Source organism: Phyllobates terribilis, unplaced genomic scaffold (assembly GCF_046119375.1).
Source record: "Phyllobates terribilis strain yellow unplaced genomic scaffold, ASM4611937v1 Scaffold_11__3_contigs__length_659146591, whole genome shotgun sequence".
Lineage (NCBI taxonomy): Eukaryota > Metazoa > Chordata > Amphibia > Anura > Dendrobatidae > Phyllobates > Phyllobates terribilis.
In genome coordinates, this window is record NW_027362771.1 from 104,522,535 (window position 1) to 104,547,828 (window position 25,294).

Genomic DNA, 25,294 nt, shown 5'->3' on the forward strand with positions numbered 1-25,294 from the left:
TATGTAATACTGGAATCTTCTGCTTATTAGGGCTTTTGGGCAGATATTAGCGCTCAGGTGCTTTGGCTATTTCTGTTTCACCTGTAGCTCCATCCCTGACATCATGACCCAAATATTGCCAAGGTTTTAAAGGGAACTTGTCATGTCCCCAAACACTATTGACCTGCAGATAAGGGGTTAACCTGCAAGTTTATAGTGTTGTAAAGCTGCATGGTCGCCGCACTGAAAGCCCGACTGCCGGGAAAAGATGAACTATATGTCTTCCGGCAGCCTCCGGCTTTCAGTCATATTGACACGGCCGGCACAGTTTCAGTCACCACTTAATACACTAACTGACAGCCGGCTCTGTACTGATGTGCTGCTGAGCCAGCTGTCAGTCAGTGCTGGGGTGCGGTTATAGCCGCCACTCACTGTATACTGAGCAGTGACTGAAGCCGTGCCTCTATGACTGAAAACTGGAGGCAGCAGGGAGGAATAAAGATTATTTTAGCCAGCAACCCCTCTTTCAGTACATGGGGACATGACAGATTCCCTTTAAATATTTGAACAGAGTGATAGCTCGCTTTAAACCCTAATAATTTCCCTTGATATTCTAGATAAAAAATGGGGGTAGAATACCACAGGTTACTTGTAATCCTCCTTACATACACATTAAATATCAGATTCTTCTTCATCACTGATGAAGTGATAGTGGCACCAGCACTTTCTTGACAATTTAGTGTTCATAAAGTTCATTAGTAATTTTGTATGGGTGGCACTTGCCTTCAAAACCAAGAGAATGCAATAGATCTGAGTTTTCATGATACAGTGCCTTATTTCCACCTATTAAAATCTGTGTGGGTACTGCATATACTACTTATTGAGCAAAGTACAGTTAGGTTCATATATATTTGGACAGAGACAACATTTTTCTAAGTTTTGTTCTAGACATTACCACAACGAATTTTAAACAAAATAATTCAGATGCAGTTGAAGTTCAGACTTTCAGCTTTCATTTGAGGGTATCCACATTAAAATTGGATGAAGGGTTTAGGAGTTTCAGCTCCTTAACATGTGCCACCCTGTTTTTAAAGGGACCAAAAGTAATTGGACAATTGACTCCAAGGCTATTTCATGGACAGGTGTGGGCAATCCCTTCGTTATGTAATTCTCAATTAAGCAGATAAAAGGCCTGGAGTTGATTTGAGGTGTGGTGCTTGCATTTGGAAGGTTTTGCTGTGAAGTAAACATGCGGTCAAAGGAGCTCTCCATGCAGGTGAAACAAGCAATCCTTAAGCTGCAAAAACAGAAAAAAACATCCGAGAAATTGCTACAATATTAGGAGTGGCAAAATCTACAGTTTGGTACATCCTGAGAAAGAAAGAAAGAACTGGTGAACTCATCAATGCAAAAAGACCTGGGCGCCCACGGAAGACAACAGTGGTGGATGATCGCACAATAATCTCCATGGTGAAGAGAAACCCCTTCACAACAGCCAACCAAGTGAACAACACTCTCCAGGATGTAGGTGTATCAATATCCAAATCTACCATAAAGAGAAGACTGCATGAAAGTAAATACAGAGGGTTCACTGCACGGTGCAAGCCACTCATAAGCATCAAGAATAAAAAGGCTAGACTGGACTTTGCTAAAAAACATCTAAAAAAGCCAGCACAGTTCTGGAAGAACATTCTTTGGACAGATGAAACCAAGATAAACCTCTACCAGAATGATGCAAAGAGAAAAGTATGGCGAAGGCGTGGTACAGCTCACAATCCAAAGCATACCACATCATCTCTAAAACACGGCGGAGGTAGTGTGATGGCTTGGGCATGCATGGCTGTCAGTGGCACTGGGTCACTAGTGTTTATTGAAGATGTGATACAGGACAGAAGCAGCCGAATGAATTCTGATGTATTCAGAGCCATACTGTGTGCTCAGATCCAGCCAAATGCAGCCAAACTGATTGGTCGTCGTTTCATACTACAGATGGACAATGACCCAAAACATAAAGCCAAAGCAACCCAGGAGTTTATTAAAGCAAAGAAGTGGAATATTCTTGAATGGCCAAGTCAGTCACCTGATCTCAACCCAATTGAGCATGCATTTCACTTGTTAAAGACTAAACTTCAGACAGAAAGGCCCACAAACAAACAGCAACTGAAAACCACCACAGTGAAGGCCTGGCAGAGCATCAAAAAGGAGGAAACACAGCGTCTGGTGATGTCCATGAGTTCAAGACTTCAGGCAGTCATTGCCAACAAAGGGTTTTCAACCAAGTACTAGAAATGAACATTTTATTTACAATTATTTAATCTGTCCAATTACTTTTGGTCCCTTTAAAAACAGGGTGGCACATGTTAAGGAGCTGAAACTCCTAAACCCTTCATCCAATTTTAATGTGGATACCCTCAAATGAAAGCTGAAAGTCTGAACTTCAACTGCATCTGAATTGCTTTGTTTAAAATTCATTGTGGTAATGTCTAGAACCAAAATTAGAAAAATGTTGTCTCTGTCCAAATATATATGGACCTAACTGTATATCACTCACTATACACTGTTTAGCAATTCTTGACTCCATATGGGCATATAACAGCACTATATGGGCACTGTATGATTTGTGAAGCTAATGAGTCAAGACAAAAACTGTGACAAATACTTATTTTCAATGAATTTATTAGACTTTTGATCAACAACGCTAAACTATAAATTGAGATGGTTGATTTTATCTTCATATTACATTCCAAACTCATCTGGATTGTGACCTTGGCTTCCTGGGAAAACAAAAGAAAAAAAAAGTTGATACTTAATGTTATATGTTAAATACTTTTTTAAAAGACATCATTTTTAAAATCAGTAAAATGTACATTTACTCGAGATGAATGTAACTTCATATCACATATGGGACATACAGGTAAAGGGAATCTGTCACCAGCTATTTGCCATCTAATATGACAACAGTATAATGTAGAGACAGATACACTGATTCCAGTGATGTGTCACTTACTGGGCTGCTTGCTGTAGTTTTGATAAAATCACTGTTTTATCATAGAGAACTAGTAAATCTGCTGCCATGTAGTCCTCCATATTCATGAGATCTGTATAACCCCGCCCCCATCAATGATTTGCAGCTTTCTGCCTATGCACAGTGTACACACAGCTGCCAATCAGCGGTGTGGGTGGGATTATACAGAGCTCAGCATTCAGAGAACTGATAGAACTGCTGCGGATAAAATTGTATCAAAGCTGCAGGAACAAGCCCAGTAGGCGACATTTCACTGGGAATAAGGATCTCTGCCCCTACATTATGCTGCTCTCTTATGGGGTAACAAAAACCTGGTGATAGATTACCTTTAAGGTGCAGATTTAAAAATGAAAAATATACTGCATAGTGCATAAACAAAATGGAAGGGCATGTCATGAATTTTATCATAACATTAAATTATGGTTTTATAGAATAAAGTTGCAGGCTTTGCTTTTGGGTTCCTTAAAAAAATAAAAGTTATTTTGATGTAAACTTATAAAAAGTATGGCAAAAGCACATTATTTTCATGTAGATTAGCCCTATAGAAGCCAATAGGAATAGTTTGGTAAACTGTAAAAAATACCATAAACTATAATATTTTGATATGCAAATGTATGTCCTGACTGGCACTGGCTCTGCATTGGGGCCGGCTGTCAGTCAGTGCCGGGGTGCGGTTACAGACGCCCCTCTGTATACTGAGAGCAGTGACTGAGCCTGTGCCGGCGCCCCCGTGACTGAAACCAAATGCTGCCGGGGAGAATAAAGTTAATTTTCTCCCCGCAGCGTTCGGGAAAGTGCAGGTGTCGGGCAGGTTAATAACACTATTAACCCCATATCTGCAGGTTAATAGCAATTGTTCCAGTGACAGTTTCCCTTTAAAGGGTTGTCCACTACTTGGACAATCGCTTACAAAATACTAAATTCCCCAATGTAAAATCTGAATGCCCAACACTCACCTCCTGTACCAGCGGCGTTCCTGCGATGTCGACACTGGGTTTCCTGAGGCTCCTGTGACATTATTACGCCACATGACCCCTGCAGCCAATCAGCAGTCACTTATGTGCTGCAGTACTCACACTTTGCCAGCACGTCCAAGATTGGTCCAAAGGAGGTGAGAGAAGAGCAGCTCAATAGCGGCTTGTGATTGGTTGCAGGGCTCACTCAGCCTCAGGAAACTGCCGATATTGCTGGAGCGGCGCCGGTACAGCAAGTGAGTGTAGAGCATCTTATTTTACACTGTGGAATATAGTATTTAAAAAGGTGTTAGGTAGTGGACGACACCTTTAAGGCCCTGTTCGCATGTTTATTTGGATAGTCCTATTCAATGAGCATCCTTTTTGAGCATCCTAATATTGGAAACAGACAAACTAAATAAGTGATCTGTTGTGTCAGTGATGCAAATGAAAGTAGAGGGTCCCTGTTAATTATTATGGGGTCCGTCTGGATTCCGTTTTTTAGAACAGACAGAAAACTTCTACATGCTGGACTCTTAGTTCTAAAAAACAGATACCAAGTTGTCATTAGAATTATTAATGGGGGTCTCTCTGCTTCCGTTTGCATAGCTGATGCAACGCATTACTAAAATTTTAACAGATAAACGCTAAGTCCGAACAGAAGTGTGAACAGAACCTTAGCTGCAACTTTCAAAATGCAACACTTGTTATACATGATGGAAGTGTAGTAAAAGGGATATTCATATCTCAGCAATTCATGACTGAGAGGGGAATATCCGTGTCTATACAGCCCAGGAGGCTGCACTATGCCGTTATCAGAACTTCCAAGTAACTAATGCAGCGCCAATTAAATTGTTACAATTGAAGTTTTTTTTTTTTTTAATGTTGTAAACAACATACATAATATATACTATTTATAACAACAAGTAAAATTGGTACTGTTGTTTGACCAGAGCACATCAAAGTCACAAAAAATAGTCAGGGTAGTAAAAAATTAAACACACATACATTTTTTTACCTTTTTTAACCAAGTCCAAGTCCTTTTAGTAAGCCGCCAGAACTTCCACCACCTGTGAGATCTCCAACTAAATCTCCTAAAACTCCTTCCTTTTGAAAACCTCTTGCTCCATGACCACCACCTAATAAGGATCCAAGCAGCCCTTCTGGCCCTTTCAATATTCCTGAAAGGAGCCCTCCTGGCACACTCAATATTCCTGAAAGGAGCCCTCCTGGCCCACTCAATGGTCCTGAAAGCAGCCCTCCTTGCCTACCGGATTGTCCTCCAAGCAGTCCTCCTGGCACACCCAATAGTGCTCCAAGCAGCCCTCCTTGCCCACTTAACAGTCCAAGTGGCCCTCTCAATAATCCCAATACTGGTTGAAGTAGCCCAGGCACTATGTTTAACACTCCTAATATTCCATCAAGACCTAGACTTGAAAGTTGACGAGTTGTACGTTTATGCCCTTGACCAGCCTCGTCTTCACTACTTGGTGTGAGATCTGCAGCAATACCTTCCTACAATATATATATATAAAAACAATATTAGTGTTGCAGGAACAGCATTCAGTTTTAATAGATCATCCATTACCCATATGTAAAAATACAGACCATGTTTTCGTCCTTAGACCCTTAAACAGCTTCAAGGGCATGTTTACTTCTGGACATTACTTTTACAGTATGACCCAAATATAGTGCTGAGATCCTGTACATCAACAGGACCGTTGGTTTCTCTCTGATTAGACTATTGTACAGTGTCTCATGTACAGATTACCCTTAGGATGTAAGCGGCTGCAGAAAACTCTGTGCTGATACTGAGCTAAGAAGAATTTGCAAAAGGCTTCAGTTCTAAAGTTCAGAATTGAGAATTTAGCGCTAACTTAAAAGCATTTATTCACCACTCACATCTTTTTCACACTTTAAAACTTAGGATGGTCGGTGAGAGGGTCCACAGAAGGCTCGTATACACGTAAAGCAAGTTATAATGGTTCATGTGCTGAGATTGTATGGTGCTTAATGGGTTTGTTATATGATGTGATGTATGTAACTTTAATTCACTGCACACTGGAGAGGTAACATAAGCGATAACTACTGTGTTCACATTCACTCGCAGTGAAATCTAAGGGTGCTTTCACATTGCGTTCTGTGTCCCTGTCGGTCGGGGAAAATGTCCGGAATCCTCCGCAAATCGGGGTCCAGGAGTATGTGCCGACGGGGCCATAGACTGTAATGATGCAGACAGGGCGAACGTGCGCTCTGACGTGTATCATTTTCAGAAGTGTCCGCCTACTCAAAGCCCCCTAAGAGAAGACCCTCAGTAAAATATTATAAGGACCTGATCTGTACATCTGGTAAGTGTTCCAGGTTTCCATGAATTTAACATATATAGTATCTGTATATCGTGTTATAATAAATCAGTGATGTCTGGGGAAGCTGTCATTTTTTAGCAAAACCACTCACATCACAGGCAGATGACTCCCTGTAGACTGCATATATTACATTATATACTGTGCTAGGCTTCTTTCTTTACACTACAGTATGTGAACATTTATAATTTTCAACCTATAACATTAGGAAACTTACCTGCACCACACAAATGGTTGCTATTGAGAAGGGATCAACTCCACGCTGCTGCTCCTGTAAAAGGAATGCGTCATTAGTGATTACTGATTGAGAACAAAGAGTATATGTTACACGCACGCCGCTAGGTTCAGATAGGGCGAGACGGGTTTCATGAATTCTTTGGAATCCTGGGGGAACCGTTACTCAGGGAGACCATAGGCTGCAGCTTCTCTCAGGCACAGGATAGATTCAATTGCTGACCAGACACATCTGACAAGAGTCTTTTTCAACAGTTTAAGGCTAAGTGTCCACGATGCATAAATGCTCCAGATTTTTCCTGAGCATTTCTGCATCTCCCTGGCAGAAAAAACGCATGCGGATTTTACATGCGTTTTTCCTGCCAGGGACAAGCGGAAGTGAAGCGTTTTTCACATGCATTTCCGCATGCGGGTTGTCAAGCGCTTTCCAAGCGATTTTAGCATCACTTGGAAAGTGCTTGACAACTTGGTCACACTATATAAATCCATGCAACCGGCTTGGATTTATATTGTGTGACCGTAAAAGAATGGTAAAAAATAAAACATAAATATTATACTTACCTGCTGATGGCCCCCGGTGTCCTTATCCGATCCGTCCGGTGTCCCCGGTGTCTCACGGTGGTCTAAAAGGACCTTCCATGATGTGATTTAATCTTGTGACGGCTCACGCGACCGCCGACGTCCGCGGTCGCGTGACCCGTCACAGGACTAAATTACATCAGGGCAGGTCCTTTTAGACTATTGCGAGCTGCCGGGGAGCCAGGAAGCATCGCTATGGACACTGGGGGCCATCAGAAGGTAAGTATAATGTATATTTTTTGTTTTATTCTTTTTTTTTTTTACAGGTACCATGGTACCCGGGTTTGGATGAGAGTCTCCTCTTCTCCAAACCCGGGTACCATCCGCACATTGAACCGCATGATATCCGCACGTGCACATGTAGTGATGCGGATATTATGCGATTCAATGTAAGTCAATGGCGGCAAAAACACCGCAATTCCACAAAATAATTGGTAGTGCTGCGGATTTTTCCGCAGTGGAGATTTCCGCAGCATGTGCATAGCAGATGCGGATTATCATTGGGGAACATAGCAGACCTTCTACCAAGCGTTTTTTTAAACGTTTCTGCAGCGGAATTGCCGCTGCGGAAACGCTTAAAAAACGCATAGTGGGCACACAGCCTAACACTGGAATTTAATCTGAAGCATGGCCAGTGCAATTCAGGGATATTACAGCAACAATCTTCATTCAGTACAGTCTGAGTTTTCTTGAGCAACTGGCACCAGTAATAATACAGTAGTTTCTTCACAAGGCACAGTATTACTTCAGTAGCATAATTCAGCATCGATTAGATCTCTTAGCAGCTTACTTCTATGCATACATAACCACAGGTTTTTGCTTAACAATGACACAATAGTGCACAGCATCCTGCATGGAGATGGAGGAGGGGAGGGTTTGATGAGGGAGATGATCCCTGTGACACAATTCCTTCTAGTCCTTATCTTCCTACCCGATAATACTCTGCACTGTTAGTTCAGGGAGTTTATCTGACCTCTGTTTAGTTTCTCTCCTGATCTGAATCCTGTTCCTGTTCTGTCAGATACAGATAACACACTACCTTTCTCTTCGGCTTCAGCCAGACTACAATAAGAAGTTCCACACAACCCTCCTGGGACTCTGCTAAAACACTCCCTGTCTCCTGTACTTGTGTTATTTGTAATAGTTGCTGGATGCTTTTGAAGCAACAGCACTACCTCTGCAAGTCACCCTCATCCATACTTTTTGAATGTCGTCCTTATGTCAAATTGCCATAACTTTTATAAACATTAATAACTATCTATAAACCAGAGAGACCATAGGTATTTTCAAAACCCCAAAATAACATAATTAAAACACCATATGTTGACTAAAAGAGATAAATGCTTTATTTATGTATTTAAAAAAATATATATAATGTATAAATAACATGTGAAAAGACATAACATGGGCATGTGAGGCAGCAGGGGGTAGATAGAGACACAGCTGGTCTCAAATTCACATTGGACCTATACTAGGTCACATAGTCCAACCCATACAATCCATTAGTCACAGACAATGTGTGCAGAAAAAGTTAAAATAACATAAATCAAGTGACCTATAGCAAGTCACAATATAAACAACCATCAGAGGTTTTTTCAGCGACACATAAAAAGTACAAGCATCACATGGAAAGGGTTAAGTAAGACATACTTAGTGAAAGTAAACAGGTGACCAGCAGTGCCAGGGGAGGCCCCGACACGTGTTTCTGTACTTCCTCGGGGGCGTGTTTAATAACAATCTATTCTATGACCTTTTTCTTGTAGTACTCCTGTAAGAAATAAACAATTAACACAATCAGCGTCTCTTCAGCTGGAGCTTTTCGTACGTCTTCAACCAGCTCTCTCTCTCACTAGGCCTTAACAGTTTTTTGTTTCTACAGTCTTTTAAGGAAAATCAAAGCATGAAAACAAGTCTTTCCACCAGGCAACATCTTCCATACTGCCTCTCGGTGGTGAATACCACTCAAGTGGGCTTACCTGGTCCACAGGCAGAGATACCTGTTTCCAGTACGACAGCATCACGGGCCTCCTCACTTCTCGAGTCGACATCCTCTTGGTGGATTGTTCCTCAGATACCATGGGTTCTTGGGTCACAGGAGTTTCTTCCGCCACACTCATTTCCCATGCTTCCTCAGATGCTCTTGGAGCTGCCTCTGTAAGTTCCTGTACTTCTGAATCACCTGTTTCCGCACGGTCTGGTAATTCCGCTCCTCCTTAGTGTCAATTGGTATCTTCAGGGACCGGTGTTCAATCATCAGATCTGAATTGGACTTCATCTGTACTCCTTGGTACAAACTCTGGAGCCTCGGGACTTAGTTCACTCTCCTGAGGATGGTACATCCCTCTCCTTGCTGGTCCGAGAAATACAACGGTGTGTTCTTCTTCATCTGAACTTTCAAGGTCACTATCCACCTCCGGAGCTTCAGTCTGTGGTGGTCCCTTAGTCGATCTCGGACGATTGCGGTCTACTTCTGGGAAGTCTTCTTGTGGTGGGAGATAATCACAGGGTAGTAGTAAACACAGGGTAGTAGTAAATTCCGATGGACTATTCTGGTCTTCTTGTCTCCTGTTTCCAATCGGATTTCATACACTGGACTGTCATCGGTTTTCCTCCTTACGACCACATACACCTTGTCTTCCCAGTACGAACAAAGTTTTCCTGGACCACCTTTCTCACATATGTTCTTGACTAGCAGCCTAGCAATTCTGCTCCATAACATTTTCGATCATAGTACTCCTTACTCTTGCTCTATCCTTGCGTAAACCACTTTGGACGCTATGATGTATGCCTCTGCCATCCGTTCCTTCCATTTCCGAATGTACTCCGGATACGTTCTGTAAGTCTGTGACACTGGAGTATTGAGCATGATGTCGATTGGCAGTCTTGGCGATTGTCCATACAATAGGAAGAAGGTTAGTAACCCGTTGCATCGCTCTTTGTACAGTTATAGGCATGTACCACTTTTGACAGAGAACTCTTCCAGTCTTTCTTATCATCAGCTGTTAAAGTGCACAACATCGACAATAATGTCCGGTTAAAACGTTCCACTTGTCCATTACCCTCTGGGTGATAGGGCGTTGTGTGGGATCTCTGAATTCTACAGTACTTTCCTAGCTTGGTAAAGAGCTGGTTCGCAAATTCTCTTCCTTGGTTGTGGTGTAACCTCATAGGGAACCCAAACCTCAAAGCAAAATCATTGAAGATCTTCTCTGCCGCTGTTCGACCCGCTTTATTGGTGGTGACATATGCTTGAGCAAATGGAGTAAAATGGTCCATCACCACCAATATGTATTTGTAACCACCCTTGCATGTCTCGAGATGTAGAAAGTCTATTGAGACCATCTCAAACGGATACGTAGTTTGGATGTTGCCCAATGGTGCCTGGGTTGATGTGTTGGGACGTTTATCTTTCAGACACCCACACTCCCTGGTCACGTACTTCTCAATATCTCTCTGCATGTAAGGCCAGAAGAAATGTTCACGGATTAAGTTGGTTGTCCTTTCCACTCCCAGGTGTCCCATGTTTTCATGGAGTTCTTTGAAGACTGGGTAGTACCAACTGCCGGTTTTGTCCTCCTTTATGATGCAGGATACAGTCTTCATTAAGTTATAGCTTCAACCATTCTTTAACTAAAACAGATACTGCTTGGGACTCATTATCTCTCTCCTGTTTACTTGGAAACCGATTTTGGTCCACATAAAGTAGTATTCTACCAATTATCTGATCTTCCCGTTGTGCTCTATGGATTTTTCCTTTTGGTAGTTGTTGAACGGACAGGGGTTGATTTTGTTCTCTCGCATTTATGGTGGTTTCATCGGTCAATGGACACCACAATGGTGTGGCTTCCTCTTGATAAGCTTGTACTGCTTTGGTATGCTCTCAATTGCTTCCAGACTGCTTTCCTCTGAGCATGAACTCCTCAGGCTCTAGTGGCATTCTCGACAATCCATCAGCATTCGCATTGCATTTTCCTGGCCTGTACTTGATGCTGAAATTGAAGTCAGCTAGTTCAGCGACCCATCTCTGACCCGTTGCATTCAGTTTGGCTGTAGTGAGGACATAGGTCAAAGGGTTGCTGTCAGTGTATACCTCAAACTCTTTGCTGTAGTAGAGATAATCTCTAAATCGTTCACAGATAGCCCATTTCAATGCTAGGAACTCCAATTTTCCGGAATGTAGATGGTAATTCTTCTCGGCGTCTGTCAACATTCTAGAACCATAACTGATGACTCAATTTTCCACCTTGATGCTGATACAGGGCAGCTCCCAGTCCAACTTGAGAAGCGTCACACTGAAGAACAAATGGTAAGTTGAAATCAGGATATCCCAAAATGGGTGGTCTTACCAGGTAGTCTGCTAGTTCTTCCAATACCTCCTGGTGGTCTGCTGTCCAGAGAATGGGCTGTTGGGACGAAACGGCGTTGTTCCTTTTAAGCCCGGTCCTACCCACGTTCTTCTTTTTCTCCGTGGGTGTTGTTGACTCTGTCGTCCCCCCAAGAGGAGGTATAGTGGGGCGGCCATCCTGGAGAAGTTCCGAATGTAAGTACGATAGTAGGAGAGGAATCTTAAGATCTGTCTCAACTCCCTGGCAGTAGAGGGCCGCTTGTCTTTTAAGGCCAGTACCAGAGCGATTTCTGCAGGGTCCATGGTATATCCATCTCTGGACACAATTTTCCCTAGAAATCGGACTTACCTTTTGAACAGTTCACACTTCTTTGGGGTCAATTTAACTCCGTGTTGTTGATACCGTTGATACCACAGGTCCTAAGAGTTCTTTTAGCGACTGGAGGCAGGTATGAGGTAGCTTCTTCTCCATTCTTCACGTGTTCAACATGCTCCCGGAAGGTTTTGCTGTGTACCACATTTTCACCCAAGTACGGCTGGCAGATTTCATCCCTCAATCCTTCTAAACAGGTCTCCATGCTCCTCTGAAATTCTGCTGGAGCTGAACTGAGCCCAAATGGTATGCAGATCCACTCATATAACCCCCACAGTGTGATGAATGCTGTCAAAGGTCTACTGGACTCTTCGACAAACCCTTGATGGTAGGCTTTACCCTGATCGAGGACAGAGAACCAGGTACTTCCTGATAGGCTATCCAGCACATCTTGAATCTTTAGTATCGGGTGCCGATCAGTTACTGACTTTCGGTTTAGCTCTTGGTAATCACAGCAGAATCTCAACATACCGTCCTTCTTCCTAACACAAACAATAGGAGAGGAATAAGACGACTTTGACTTTTGTATCCAACCTCTGTTGATTAGTTCTTGTAAATACTCTTTCACTTCACGGTGTAATGGTTTCAGCACAGACATGTAACTTCTGGTTATTGGGGTCATCTCTTTCAAAGTGATTTTCAACTGCAACGATGGAATACAGCTTATATTAGAGTCATCTTTGGAGAATGCATGACACTCTTCTCTCAGCATCTGTTTTGCTACTGTTCGATCTTCAGCACACAAGTGTTCCAGGGGTACTGGGGGATCTGAGGACCCCGAGGTGGGTCATGCAATTTCTTCCCCTGGGCAACTCCTGTTCCTTGGTGGGGAGACTGAATTCACGCTACACCCCTGGGCTGGTCTCACACTGGCTGGATATACCGTTTTAACGGTTTCGATGTGACCTAATACAGTCTTTGGATCCAGTTTAATTTAGTGTTTCGTAGTATTCATCACCGATACTGTTACTCAAGCAAACCCACCAGTAGGAATCCTAAGCACAGTCTCACCTTGAGCTAGGCCTTCCAGAAGTTCTGAGGAGTCTTTTGGCACAAACTGTTTTTTTCTGGACTTTTCTTACCCGTTCTACCAGGACTCCACACCTCACACCCACCATTTGGTTTTTATGGATGATGGCTGGGCACCAGCTTACCTTGAGTTCTTTTAGGTCCATTGTATTCTGTGGATTTCGGTCTGATTGACAGCTTTGCCGTGGAGTTCCACTGGTCCTAAGAGTTCTTTTAGCGACCGAAGGCAGATATGTGGCAGGTAGCGCCTTCTCCATTCTTCATTTAAAAGGCTCGCTTGGGCTCCTGTGTCCCACAGTGCTTTTACCAGGAGTCCATCTAGCTCGCACTGTATAAAGCACCTTTCACCGATTAGGCTGATGAGGCTATCTTTACTGACTGAGGAATCCTCCTTCCAGGAGTACATTGTTTGACCTCCGCACTGGGCATTAAATAACTAATGCCTCTGTCTCTCTTGCAGCTGTTGTAGACGGGAACACACTTGGGGATAGTACTGATGCAGCCGTTTTACCTCATGCGCCGCTCTGGGGTTTGGTGATATTTTGATTTGCTTCTGGGGTCTCCTCCGTTTCGCAGTTACCAGTCGCCCCGCACTGGCAACCTTCTGTCTTTTCAACAAAATGACCGCGACCATTGGCACTTCTTGGCATAATGTCCTTCCTTACCACAACTTAGACAGTGGACACATACCGTACTCTGATTTGATGAACGGCACGCTTCACAAGCCGGGTATCTTCTGTTTTGGAACCCAGTCCTGGGTCTGAGGGATACAGGTTCTGGCCTGGAACGAATCAACTTTTGCACCTCAATCAACTCGGCTCGCAGTTCTCCTATTACTTCCTCCCAGTCAGCGCTGGCGGTCCTCTCTTTTGTTGGTGATTTAAGGTTCCCTCTCGGAGGTGGCACTGGATGGTCTCCATGATGATTTTCGGATTGGCCACCGGGGGTCTCAACTTCAGCTGACTCATTTTGGTGGTTTTAGGAGCAAAGCCTTTCTTTAACTTCTGTTCGCTCTCTGACTTCAAACTAGCTGCCTCATTCATTTTTTATATTAGGACTTCTTCCAAAATGCCAGGATCTTCTAGGTACTGTTACAGCTGCAACTTGATGTCTTTGCTGATTAACCCCATTGCCAATGATCTCAAGAAGTTCTTCTGGACTAGTTCAGCATCAAACTTCTCTGCTTCTACATATCTGGATGCAAACAACAGTCTATCCTTCAGTTCAATTGTTCTGAACAAGAAACTTTGGGGTGATTCATTATTTTTCTGTGAGAGGTTAATGACTTGGTGGAACAATTCTGAAGTACTCTCTTCTTTATAGTGCCCTTTTCAAATCACCTTCAGCTGTTGCAAGGTCAATTGACTCTTCATTTCTAGTATACTACGGAGGTTCAGTCCTAGGCTGATCGCTTTCACAACCCCCTCAATGATCTTATCTAGCTGGTAGCCTTTTTTTAAGCCTGCATCGATCTGGTGTAACAATTCGGCGCGCGAATTTGTTTCATTTGTGTATCCTAGGGTAACACAAGAAAGAAGACAGACATCAAGTCAGCAGGGACAAGGAGCAGCATGGCAGATGTGACAACCTACATGGTGAGCTGCAACATGTGCTACATGTTCACAGATCGACCAGAAGATGAAACCAACTTCACCTGCCAGAAGTGTAGACTACTGGCTCATTTAGAAGAAAAGGTGCGGGGACTGGAAGAAAGAATTGCGACATTAAAACTCATCAAGGAAAATGAAGACTTCCTGGACAGAACAGAAGCGTCACTACTGGTCACGGAAAGTGAAGGAAGCATCAGAGAACCTCCAGAGGCAGACAAGTGGAGGCAAGTGTCCAAAAGAAGCAAGAAGACCATGGAGACACCACCAACCACACAACTGAGAAACAGATTCCAAGGACTTGTGGAGGACGAAGATGGCACACCTAAGGATGAGGCACTACCAGCAAGCAAAAAAGAAAAGAGCACCCAGAAACACCCAGAACCGACAAGAAAAAGGACAGCCAAGAAGGGAAGAAGAGTGGTGGTGGTGGGAGACTCACTACTGAGAGGAACAGAAGCAGCTATCTGCAGACCGGACATAACCGCAAGAGAAGTATGCTGCCTCCCAGGTGCGAAGATCAAGGATGTTACCGATTGGATACCGAAGCTCATCAGTTCCAAGGATGTCCACCCATTTCTTCTGATACATGTTGGCACCAATGACACGGCAAGGAAGGACCTACCGACAATCTGCAAGGACTTTGAAGCATTGGGGAAGAAAGTAAAAGAAATGGATGCGCAGGTAGTTTTTTCTTCTATCCTTCCAGTAGACGGTCATGGCGTCAGGAGATGGAACAGGATCCTTGATGTGAACAACTGGCTGAGACGATGGTGCAGACAACAAGGATTTGGATTCCTGGACCACGGTGTGAATTACCTCTATGACGGACTCCTTGCCAGAGACGGACTACACCTCAACAAACCCGGGAAACACACATTCGCCAGGAGACTCGCAACACTCATCAGGAGGGTGTTAAACTAGAAGAAGAGTGGATGGGAAGAAAAACGCCAGACACGAACATGAAACCAGAGAACATACTAATGAAAGATATGAAGTGCGACAAAGAAGGTCCAAGACAAGATACTTGGAAGGGAGGTAAGAAAATTTCTAATACAATCCACAGGGAGAAGTTTGGAACAAAACAAAATCGTGTAAACTGCGTGCTAGCAAATGCCAAAAGCCTGACAAACAAGATGGATGAACTGGAAGCAGAAATATCTACAGGTAACTATGACATAGTGGGAATAACCGAGACATGGTTAGATGAAAGCTATGACTGGGCAGTTAACTTACAGGGTTACAGTCTGTTTATAAGGGATCGAAGAAATCGGAAAGGGGGTTGAGTCTGTCTATATGTAAAGACGTGTCTAAAGCCTACAATACGGGAGGATGTATGGGAGGGAAATGAGGAGGTCGAGTCCTTATGGGTGGAGATACATGGGGCAAAAAACAATAATAAAATTATCATATGAGTCTGTTATAAACCACCAAATATAGCAGAAGCCACGGAAAGTCTATTAATGAGACAAATAGATGAAGTAGCAAAAAATAACGAGGTGATTATTATGGGGGACTTCAACTATCCCGATATAGACTAGGAAACTGAAAGTTGTAGATCTCAGAAAGGAAACAGGTTTCTGTCAATTATCAAAGACAATTATTTGTCACAACTTGTGCAGGAATCAACTAGAGGGACGGCCCTTTTAGACTTAATATTAACTAACAGGCCAAACAGAATAACTGAGGTGCAGGTCGGGGGGCACCTGGGAAATAGTGACCACAACATTATACAATTCCACATGTGCTTCAGTAGGGAGCCCAGCAAGGGACTCACAAAAACACTGAACTTCAGGAGGGCAAAGTTTGATCAGCTAAGAGATGCTCTTCACCTTATAGACTGGGATAGTATCTTCAGTAATAGGAGCACGGATAGAAAATGGGAAATTTTCAAAACAGTCCTACATAGTCATGTAGAAGGTACATACCTTATGGGAATAAAAGGGCTAGGAATAGGAGGAAGCCAATGTGGCTAAATAAGGAAGTCAAGAGGGCAATGAAAAACAAAAAAAGGGCTTTCGGTAAACTTAAACAAGAAGGCAGCGAGGAAGCGCTAATATCTTATAGGGAAAAAAACAAAATCTGTAAGAAACAAATAAGAATAGCAAAAGAGGAGACAGAGAGACTAATTGCCAAGGAAAGTAAAACGAATCCCAAACTGTTCTTTAACTATATAAACAGTAAAAGGATTAAAACTGATGGCGTTGGCCCATTGAAAAATAACCTGGGTAAAATCATAGAGGGCGATGAGGGTAAAGCAAACCTACTCAATAGCTTCTTCTCCACTGTTTTCACAAAAGAAAACAATTTATCGGAGGAAATGCAGAGTGATAAAGTAAACCCTCCGCTAAATATCACCCACCTAACCCAGGAGGAAGTTCAGAAACGCCTAAATAATATCAAAATAGACAAGTCACCAGGCCCAGATGGCATACACCCCCGGGTACTAAAAGAATTAAGTAATGTGATAGACATGCCGCTGTATCTTATATTCAAGCACTCTTTATGGACAGGGACTGTCCCACTAGACTGGTGCCAAGCAAATGTGGTACCAATATTCAAAAAGGGGTCTAAAAGTGACCCTGGGAACTATAGACCAGTAAGCTTAACGTCTGTTGTGGGTAAATTGTTTGAAGGATTTCTTAGAGATGCTATTGTAGAATATCTTAATGATAATAACTGTCTAACTCCATATCAACATGGATTCATGAGGGATCGCTCCTGCCAAACAAACCTGATCGCCTTCTACGAGGAAGTGAGCTCACAGCTGGACCGGGGAGAGTCAGTGGATGTTGTATACCTTGACTTCTCCAAAGCGTTTGATACCGTGCCACACAAAAGGTTGGTATATAAAATGAGAATGCTTGGTCTGGGGGATAATGTGTGCAAGTGGGTAAATAGCTGGCTGAGTGATAGAAAGCAGAGGGTGGTTATCAATGGAGTAAGCTCAGAGTGTGTCAGGGTTATTAGCGGGGTGCCTCAAGGGACTGTCTTGGGCCCTATATTATTTAATATATTTATTAATGATCTAGTGGAAGGGTTGCATAGTAAAATAGCAATATTTTCAGATGATACTAAACTTTGTAAAGTAGTTAATACAGATGAGGATAGGGCACAGCTACAGGAGGATTTAGATAAATTGGGGAGTTGGGCCAAAAAATGGCAGATGGGGTTCAATGCCGATAAATGTAAGGTCATGCACATGGGAAAGAAAAACAGCAGTCACCCATACATATTAAATGGGAAACCGTTGGGGAAATCTGACATGGAGAAGGACCTGGGCGTCTTGGTTAATAGCAAATTAAATTGGAGTGCCCAGTTTCAGGCAGCAGCTGCGAAGGCAAATAGAGTCATGGCATGCATCAGAAGAGGAATAGGGGCATATGATGAGAACATTGTTCTTCCTCTGTATAAAGCACTGGTAAGGCCGCACTTAGAATATTGTGCACAGTTCTGGGCTCCGGTGCTCAGGAAAGACATATTGGAGCTAGAGAGGGTACAAAGGAGGGCGACTAAGGTAATAAAGGGAATGGAGGGACTAGAATACCCAGAGAGGTTGTCAAAATTAGGCCTATTTACGTTGGAAAAGAGAAGGATTAGGGGAGACCTCATAAACATGTATAAATACATCAGGGGGCAGTACAGAGATCTCTCCCATGACCTGTTTATACCAAGGATGGTGACAAAGACGAGGGGGCACACTATGCGTCTGGAGGAAAGGAGGTTTCTGCACCAGCATAGAACTGGTCAGAGCCGTGAGACTCTGGAACTCTCTGGGAGAGGAAGTGGTGATGTCCAACTCACTTAATGAGTTCAAGAGAGGCCTGGACGCCTTTCTTGAGAACAATAAAATTACATCTTATGCTTAGTGATAGTTAATTAATCCAGGGATTTAATCTGACTGCCAGATTGGAGTCGGGAAGTGAATTTTTCCTCAATGATGTAAATTGGCCTATACCGCATGTTTTTTTTTTGCCTTCCCCTGGATCAACGCTGCGGAATAGCTGCAGTGCACAAGAAATAGGCTGAACTGGATGGACGCTTGTCTTTTTTCGGCCTTATAAACTATGTAACTATGTAAGTTCATATAAGACAGTCTCTCTTTCTGTTCACACTCTCCAATCTGTCCCAGGATCTTGAATTCTTTCCTTATGGTGATCTGTGGTGTTAGAGAGAACAGTCATCTTGATTTATCTAACTTGTCTGAGTCTGTCACCCGTTCAAAGGTTTTGGTCAATTCCTGTAGGGCTGTTATTAGGGCTTTGAATTGTTCTTTCAATTCCTGTAGTTCTGTCTGCGGACGGAGATTCACGCTTTTGGTAATTGGTGCCGCCCTCAACATCCACCAACTTCAACCTCGTCAGAAACCGTGTTAGCTCTTGGAAGAAAGTCCCCATGACGTCTTCAGCTTCTTTCTCCGACAGCTCATCCATTTTTTGCATTAATGGCAGCTAACAGTTGCCTGCGGTTGTGTGCTTTAAAAATCTGTTCTTCTGACATCTTTATATGTTCTGCTACTGTTCCCAATTCTTCACAGGTTAACTGAAGAAGCAGCTCACTCTGTCCATTTGTATTTCCACATCCATTGCAGCTAGTGAGTTTTCTTTAGGGCTGGTCCCCTTTAACTGGTGTAGCAGAGTTGAATTGAGGTGCTGTGCTGCTGTGTTTTTCCAGACACTATTCCTCCTCTCCCTCTACACGCTAATTCCTGCTCAGGATTCCCCGTATGGGCCACCAATGTTACACGCATGCCGCTAGGTTCAGATAGGGGCAAGACGAGTTTCATGAACTCCTTGGAATCCTGGGGGAACCTTTACTCAGGGCGACCATAGGCTACAACTTCTCTCAGGCACACGATTGATTCAATTGCTGATCAGACACATCTGACAAGAGTCTTTTTCCACAGTTTAACAGTGGAATTTAATCTGAAGCACGGCCAATGCAATTCAGGGATATTACAGCAACAATCTTCATTACAGTACAGTCTGAGTTTCTTGAGCAACCGTCTCCAGTAACAATACAGTAGTTTCTTCACAAGGCACAGTATTACAGTCTATTCAGTAGTACAATTCAGCATAGATTAGATCTCTTAGCAGCACACTTTTATGCATACACATCCACAGGTTTTTCCTTCACAAGGACACAATAGTGCACAGCATTCTTTATCCTGCATAGAGATGGAGGGGGGAGGGTTTGATGAGATAGATGATCCCTGTGACACAATTCCTTCCAGTCCTTATCTTCCTGCCTGATAATACTCTGAACTGCTAGTTCAGGGAGTTTATCTGACCTGTGTTTAGTTTCTCTCCTGATCTGAATCCTGTTCAGTTGCCTTCTGTCAGATACAGATAACTCACTACCTTTCTCTTTGGCTTCTGTCAGACTACAATAACAATTTCACCACAATGCCTCTGGGGCTCCGCTAAAACACTCCCTGTCTCCGGTGACTACTGTGTTAACCCCTCTAGTTGCTGGATGCTTCTTAAGCGCAACACTTTCTGTCTCCTATGCTTGTGTAATTTGTAATAGTTGCTGGATGCTTTTGAAGCAACAGCACTACTTCTGTATGTCACATAGAGATCAGCGGATCATGCAAAATTTTAATTACGCAAATTTTGCATTGAAATTAAATTTGCAGTTATTCACCACAAATTAAATGTTTCTTATTATGCTCTGGGGTCTGGAAAGGGAATAATAAATGTGAAATGTAAAGAAAATAATAATACTCATCTCACTGTTAATCTCCCCAGTTGTCCTGTTCCTTACTGCCTGCTGTTGGGGCCTCTTGTTTCTGACGTCATATACCCGCATCTCTGGTGTTTTCACTCTAAAACGGGACTTCCATGACCAGGTCTGGGACATCCCTGTGCACTATAATGTCACGACGCGTGACACGACCCTACGACGCACTGTAATCACGGGCGCAAGTCCTAGCTTATAGTGACAAGGCTGAAGATGTGGCGTGCAACAGTGGGGAGTGAGGAGCAGGGCGGTAGAAGAAGTATTAGGTTTTTTTTGTTACTTTTTTTACTGTTTGCTGGCCTTCTACAATTGAGCAATATGGAATTCATCTGGCAGTCATTTTGCTGAATTTGTGCACAGCGAATCACAAAAAGATCAGTTTTCTATTCGCCCATACTGTAATAAAGGGCCAAAAATAAAAAACTTTTAAATGTGAATAGGGGTCACAAGCCTCTTCTATGACACCAGATGTTGGGGGGAACAAAGATCAGGCATGTTTAATTTTGACATGTCCAATCCTTAGTTCCTGGGGAAGATAATCTGCCGCCAGAGGTGTCTGACAGCTTCTTTTCCCCCTTTTCCCATTTCAATACAAATTGATGGTAAAATTGGGAAACATCTAAAGTGATTGGTGAGGATCTTTGGCAATATAAATATAAGAGGCCACCCCCTCCTCAGTAACCATGGCACACAATGCAAGACAAAGTTAAAGGGTATTCACATTTTAGAAATGTTTCTATATACTTTGTGTATCAATTCTTTGAAGTTTTGTTTGAAGAATTATTTTAGCAGTCCTTTAATAGGAACCAATACTTTTCCTTTTAGTGTAGGTAAATTTGTCCTGATAAAGGGATGAACACACCAGTAAGACTGATCATAGTTACATTACTGTATGACAGCTCTGACTGTAACTAGCTGGATTCCCATTTTCTATCATACACACAATCTATGTACCGACATGAACTTCAAAAGTGTCCAATGCTTTCACGTTACTGAGCAATGTTTCATAGAATACAGTGTAAATACATTTTTTTTCTTTTTTACCATGAGCTGTTCAATGTTTCTAAGAACATCATTTTCATCTGCAGCTACTTGCACCTAGGGACAGCAGATAACAGTCACTTTATTGGATTTCATGCACTTGATTTAATGATTTCAGTAAGACTAATGAATTCTATATATCAAATAAATTATCCCAGTGATATGTAGAAAGAGGGATTGTCCCATGAACAAAATATATTTTAATTAAAGGGAATCTGTCAGCAGGTTTTTGCTATTTAATCTGAAGATAGAATGCTCGATCTCTCTCTTATTAAGCTCTGTGATATACTTGCAATGATTGTTTTAGCACCAGAAGCTGATCATTACTTGGACACACCAGAGTCATGTTTTCTGGTCCAACTCTGCCCCCTTCTATGATAAGCACCTCACTGTCTATAGCTATGTACACTGAATGCCTGGTGTGGGCGGGATTTGATTTCTCAGCTCTGCTTCACGCTAAATCTAAAACCTCTGATTGTGTCTGAACTGCTGGTCCTGGTAAACTGAGTGATACATCATTGAATTCAGGGTCTCTTTGTCTACATCATGCTGCACTCAGATGAGGTAGCAAAAACCTGTTGACAGATTCTCTTTAATAGATCTTGGAATAATAATAAGTTCCACAATTGGACGTGTTAACAAAATGATCCTGTGCAGAGATACTTCTATATGTGCCCCAGCTATGTATTGTTATTTGCTGTGTTCAACCATGCAGAACTGCTCCAGTTCATGGTCAGCACATACCACAGCTCCTGGCCAGGGAAGGAAGTATAAGTCACTTATGATAAGTGAGCATACAACCAAAACAATGGCGACTCACAGCTGCTACTTTCTCAAGTAACATATTTCCCTGCCTGTTTTATCACAGGAGCAATTGTTTATGCCTCATCTCCGACCCTCTGAGCTCACCATTAATCAAGTCAGTGATGAAGGCGTTCCAGCAGCCATGGAGCTTAGATGTCACTGACTTGATGTGTGATGGGCTAACAACACTGGTGACATGGCAGAAACAGTCTTGTGATAAAACAGACAGTGAAATGTATTCCCTCAGGCAAACAAACATCGGTGAGCCCCTGCTGTTTTGTCTGTATACTCACTTATTATAAGTGACTTATGCTTCGTTCTTTGGCCAGGACCTGTGATTTGTGCCAACCATGAACTGGAGCAGCTTTGCATGGTTGGACACGGCAAATAATAGAATATAGAAGGGATACAAACATTATCTCTGCACAGGAACATTTTTTAAGACATCAAATTGTGGAACTAATTATTATTCCAAGATCTATTAATTAAAATGTACTTTGTTCATGGGACAACTTCTTTAAATGCAAAAAGATTAAAATGAGGAAACAAATTCTTACTGGATTTTGATCTGATCCAAACATGGTGCAGCCGGTGACATCCTAGGTGATAATGGAAAACATTACTGTAAATGATGATCCAGGTAAGTAAAATTAAAAGAGAGGAAACTGCTGCTATCAAAAAGTAATATCAACATTTATTATAGTGTTTTGTTGTAAATTATATGATAGCCACATAGCAATGAGGTGATTTACGGATGATAAGTGCGCATTTGTGTCTGGCACTATAGGGTGGACTATGAGGCCGGTACTGTATGGGAACAGATGGAGCAGGCAATATATTGAGGCATCTGCGGCAGGCACTTGGTAGGACATCTGCAGCTGGCACTGTATGGGGCGTATGCGGCAGGCATGTGCAGTAAGCACTGTATAGCGTATATATGAAAGGCATCTGCAGCATGCATACTGTTATCATTTTGAAGAGGCCTTTGAATAGAATGATGAAATATTGTAGATTTCTTTGATAAAGAAGAGTCATTTACTAAACTAAAGGTTGTTGCTTACAATGCAGAGCAATGAGAATACCGACAAAGTCCATGCAGGATGTGGACTCATTGAAATGAGGACAATAATAACAATAGTATATGTTGCTTACCTCAAATTCTTTTTTTGCTTTGTTTAGTTCTGGTTCATTATTCTAATAAGCAGATAAATCACATTCATTAGGTATATAAATAAATCACTATGAAAGATAGTCTGAATACACAGTAAATGGCCATATTAGAATTCTTTTTACCTTATATTTCTTATATGCGCAACAAAATTTTACCATATCTTCACTCTAAAATAAAGGAAATCAGTAAATTTTTAAAAATGTTCAAACACATATAAAGAGTGTTCCTATATCAAAAGTCTGGGAAAATAGCGATGATGGCTGTGGTCTGCTTCAGACACCCCTACCTATTGTCTAAGTGCTACGAGAGCAAAGGCAGACACACATTTAAATAAATGCCGGGAACCAAAACCACGTTACTACATTCCAAATGTTATTTTATCTACTCAAATTCAGGAAATAATAATCTCTAATAGTTTTCTTACTTTTTTCTAGGCCTTTGCTGATATACTTTGTCTTATACTTACGTTCGCTTTCTGCAAGCAGCTTCGACTTGCTAGAGAGCCATTTTCATCTTGGTTATCTCTAATAGCAAATGACGTGGCAGGAGCTGAAACATATAAAATACCGTTAGTTACCTCTGTGATAATATTTGTTCATATTCTTATTTCAATTTTAGTTTAAAGAATCTTAGTGAAAAGTCATTATTAACATTTTAAAGGGAAAAGGGAGTGTCCCCTCTAGAATATTATATGGCATATATATCCTAGATGGGAAAACCTCTTTATGATTTTTTTTTGTTGGGTTTATATTATGAATATATTTTTACAGCTGTTTTCTTCATTTTGAGTTTGCATTATTTATTAGCGTGACTATCCATATTCCAGACTTTACATTGGCCATTAGAGCTGGCACAATTGCCTGACATCTGTTTTCAGCTGTTCAGTTGTCAGCTTTGCTGTGTAGACTGGTACAGCATCAGCAGAGGATTTAGTTATAGCTCTGCTGTATTTCGGGAGCCACAATAAGGCTCGGAATGCATCTTCCCTGTCACTCCTTTATCTCTGGGGAAAGGAGCTGTCCATCTTTTTTTGGAGACTATATCAGTATATGACATTTTACTGTCAGCTAAAGAGGTTTTCAAATGCTGGCCAGAAGAAAGAAATCTTTATAAAGTAAAGAAATTAGTGTAACTTAGCCCGTGGTACTCCCACCACTGCAAGTATATACAGTCCTAATTATTTATCAGTTACCCGACTCCAATCACTGACTTCAGACATCAGGTGACTGATAGAAAGGACGCTATCAATGGAGAATGTAGTTTTATGTGGCAGCCATTAAGCTAACTAGACGTTCTTGTATTACAAAGACAGCTTGAATCTGCCACAACAGGAGCCACTCTTATAGAGCGTTTCCACTTTATGATGTCCATATACCCTAGTTGGGCGTATTCATGGGGCTTGACTTCATGAGACAATCCCTTTAAAGAAGTCTTTAGCATGCTCCTAAGCTCCCCCTACTGGTGGTTGCAGACAGTCAGCATTTTATCATTTAACTCTGAAATCTATTCAGGTCATTTGGAATTCTGTCTAAAAAAACATGAAGCTATATTTGCAAAAAAGGAAAAAAATTAGAAAATCAATCAGCAAAATTTTAAACCTAACAATCATATAAAAATAGTAACACAATCAGTGGCACTTACCAAAGCAACAAAGAGCTGCAATCACCAGAAGACACAAGGTCTTCATTTCTGCGCTTCTTGCAACTGTATCTTCAGTATGAATGCAGGTAAATGAACTATATGGAAACACTGATGATTTGGTCAATTTATACAATTTTCTGTGTAGGTATACATCCAATACTAAGCAAACAGGAATCATAATAAGGAAGCAAGTATGAAATCATTGTGAAACATGAGAACGATAAAATCTAATAATTATGTTACTTATTTTTCACGGTGTGCAAGAATGATCAAAGGATGTTACCTTACTGGTGATTATTCTTACCCTCATGTAAATCAAATATTATCTTGCCATTAACCTGGCAACAGGTAAAACCAAATGTAGAGTACACAGTGATCAGAAATAATAAATGTCACCGAACTGCAGAG

At 41.9% G+C, this 25,294-nt stretch overlaps 1 protein-coding gene across 1 annotated transcript; it reads right to left on the minus strand.

Moving 5' to 3' along the window:
• Window positions 1–2,684: 2,684 nt before the first annotated feature.
• LOC141165011 (uncharacterized) lies at window positions 2,685–25,154 on the minus strand. Its single transcript, XM_073650660.1, has 9 exons — window positions 24,887–25,154; window positions 23,712–23,794; window positions 23,368–23,412; window positions 23,227–23,268; window positions 22,632–22,673; window positions 21,274–21,327; window positions 6,538–6,591; window positions 4,976–5,472; window positions 2,685–2,753 (listed from the first exon to the last, which is right to left on the minus strand). Exons 1-8 carry the CDS (start codon window positions 25,062–25,064, stop codon window positions 4,981–4,983), a joined length of 990 nt encoding a protein of 329 aa, XP_073506761.1. The 5' UTR covers window positions 25,065–25,154; the 3' UTR covers window positions 2,685–2,753; window positions 4,976–4,980.
• Window positions 25,155–25,294: the final 140 nt, after the last annotated feature.

Bases quoted from the DNA above. Each gene is read 5' to 3' on its own strand.
- LOC141165011 (XM_073650660.1), bottom strand. From the start codon at position 25,064: ATGATTCCTGTTTGCTTAGTATTGGATGTATACCTACACAGAAAATTG. The intron at 23,413-23,711 runs GTAAGTATAAGA...CCTTTATTTTAG, and splicing joins GCTGCTTGCAGAAAGCGAAC to AGTGAAGATATGGTAAAATT. The intron at 23,269-23,367 runs GTAAAAAGAATT...TCTGCTTATTAG, and splicing joins GCGCATATAAGAAATATAAG to AATAATGAACCAGAACTAAA.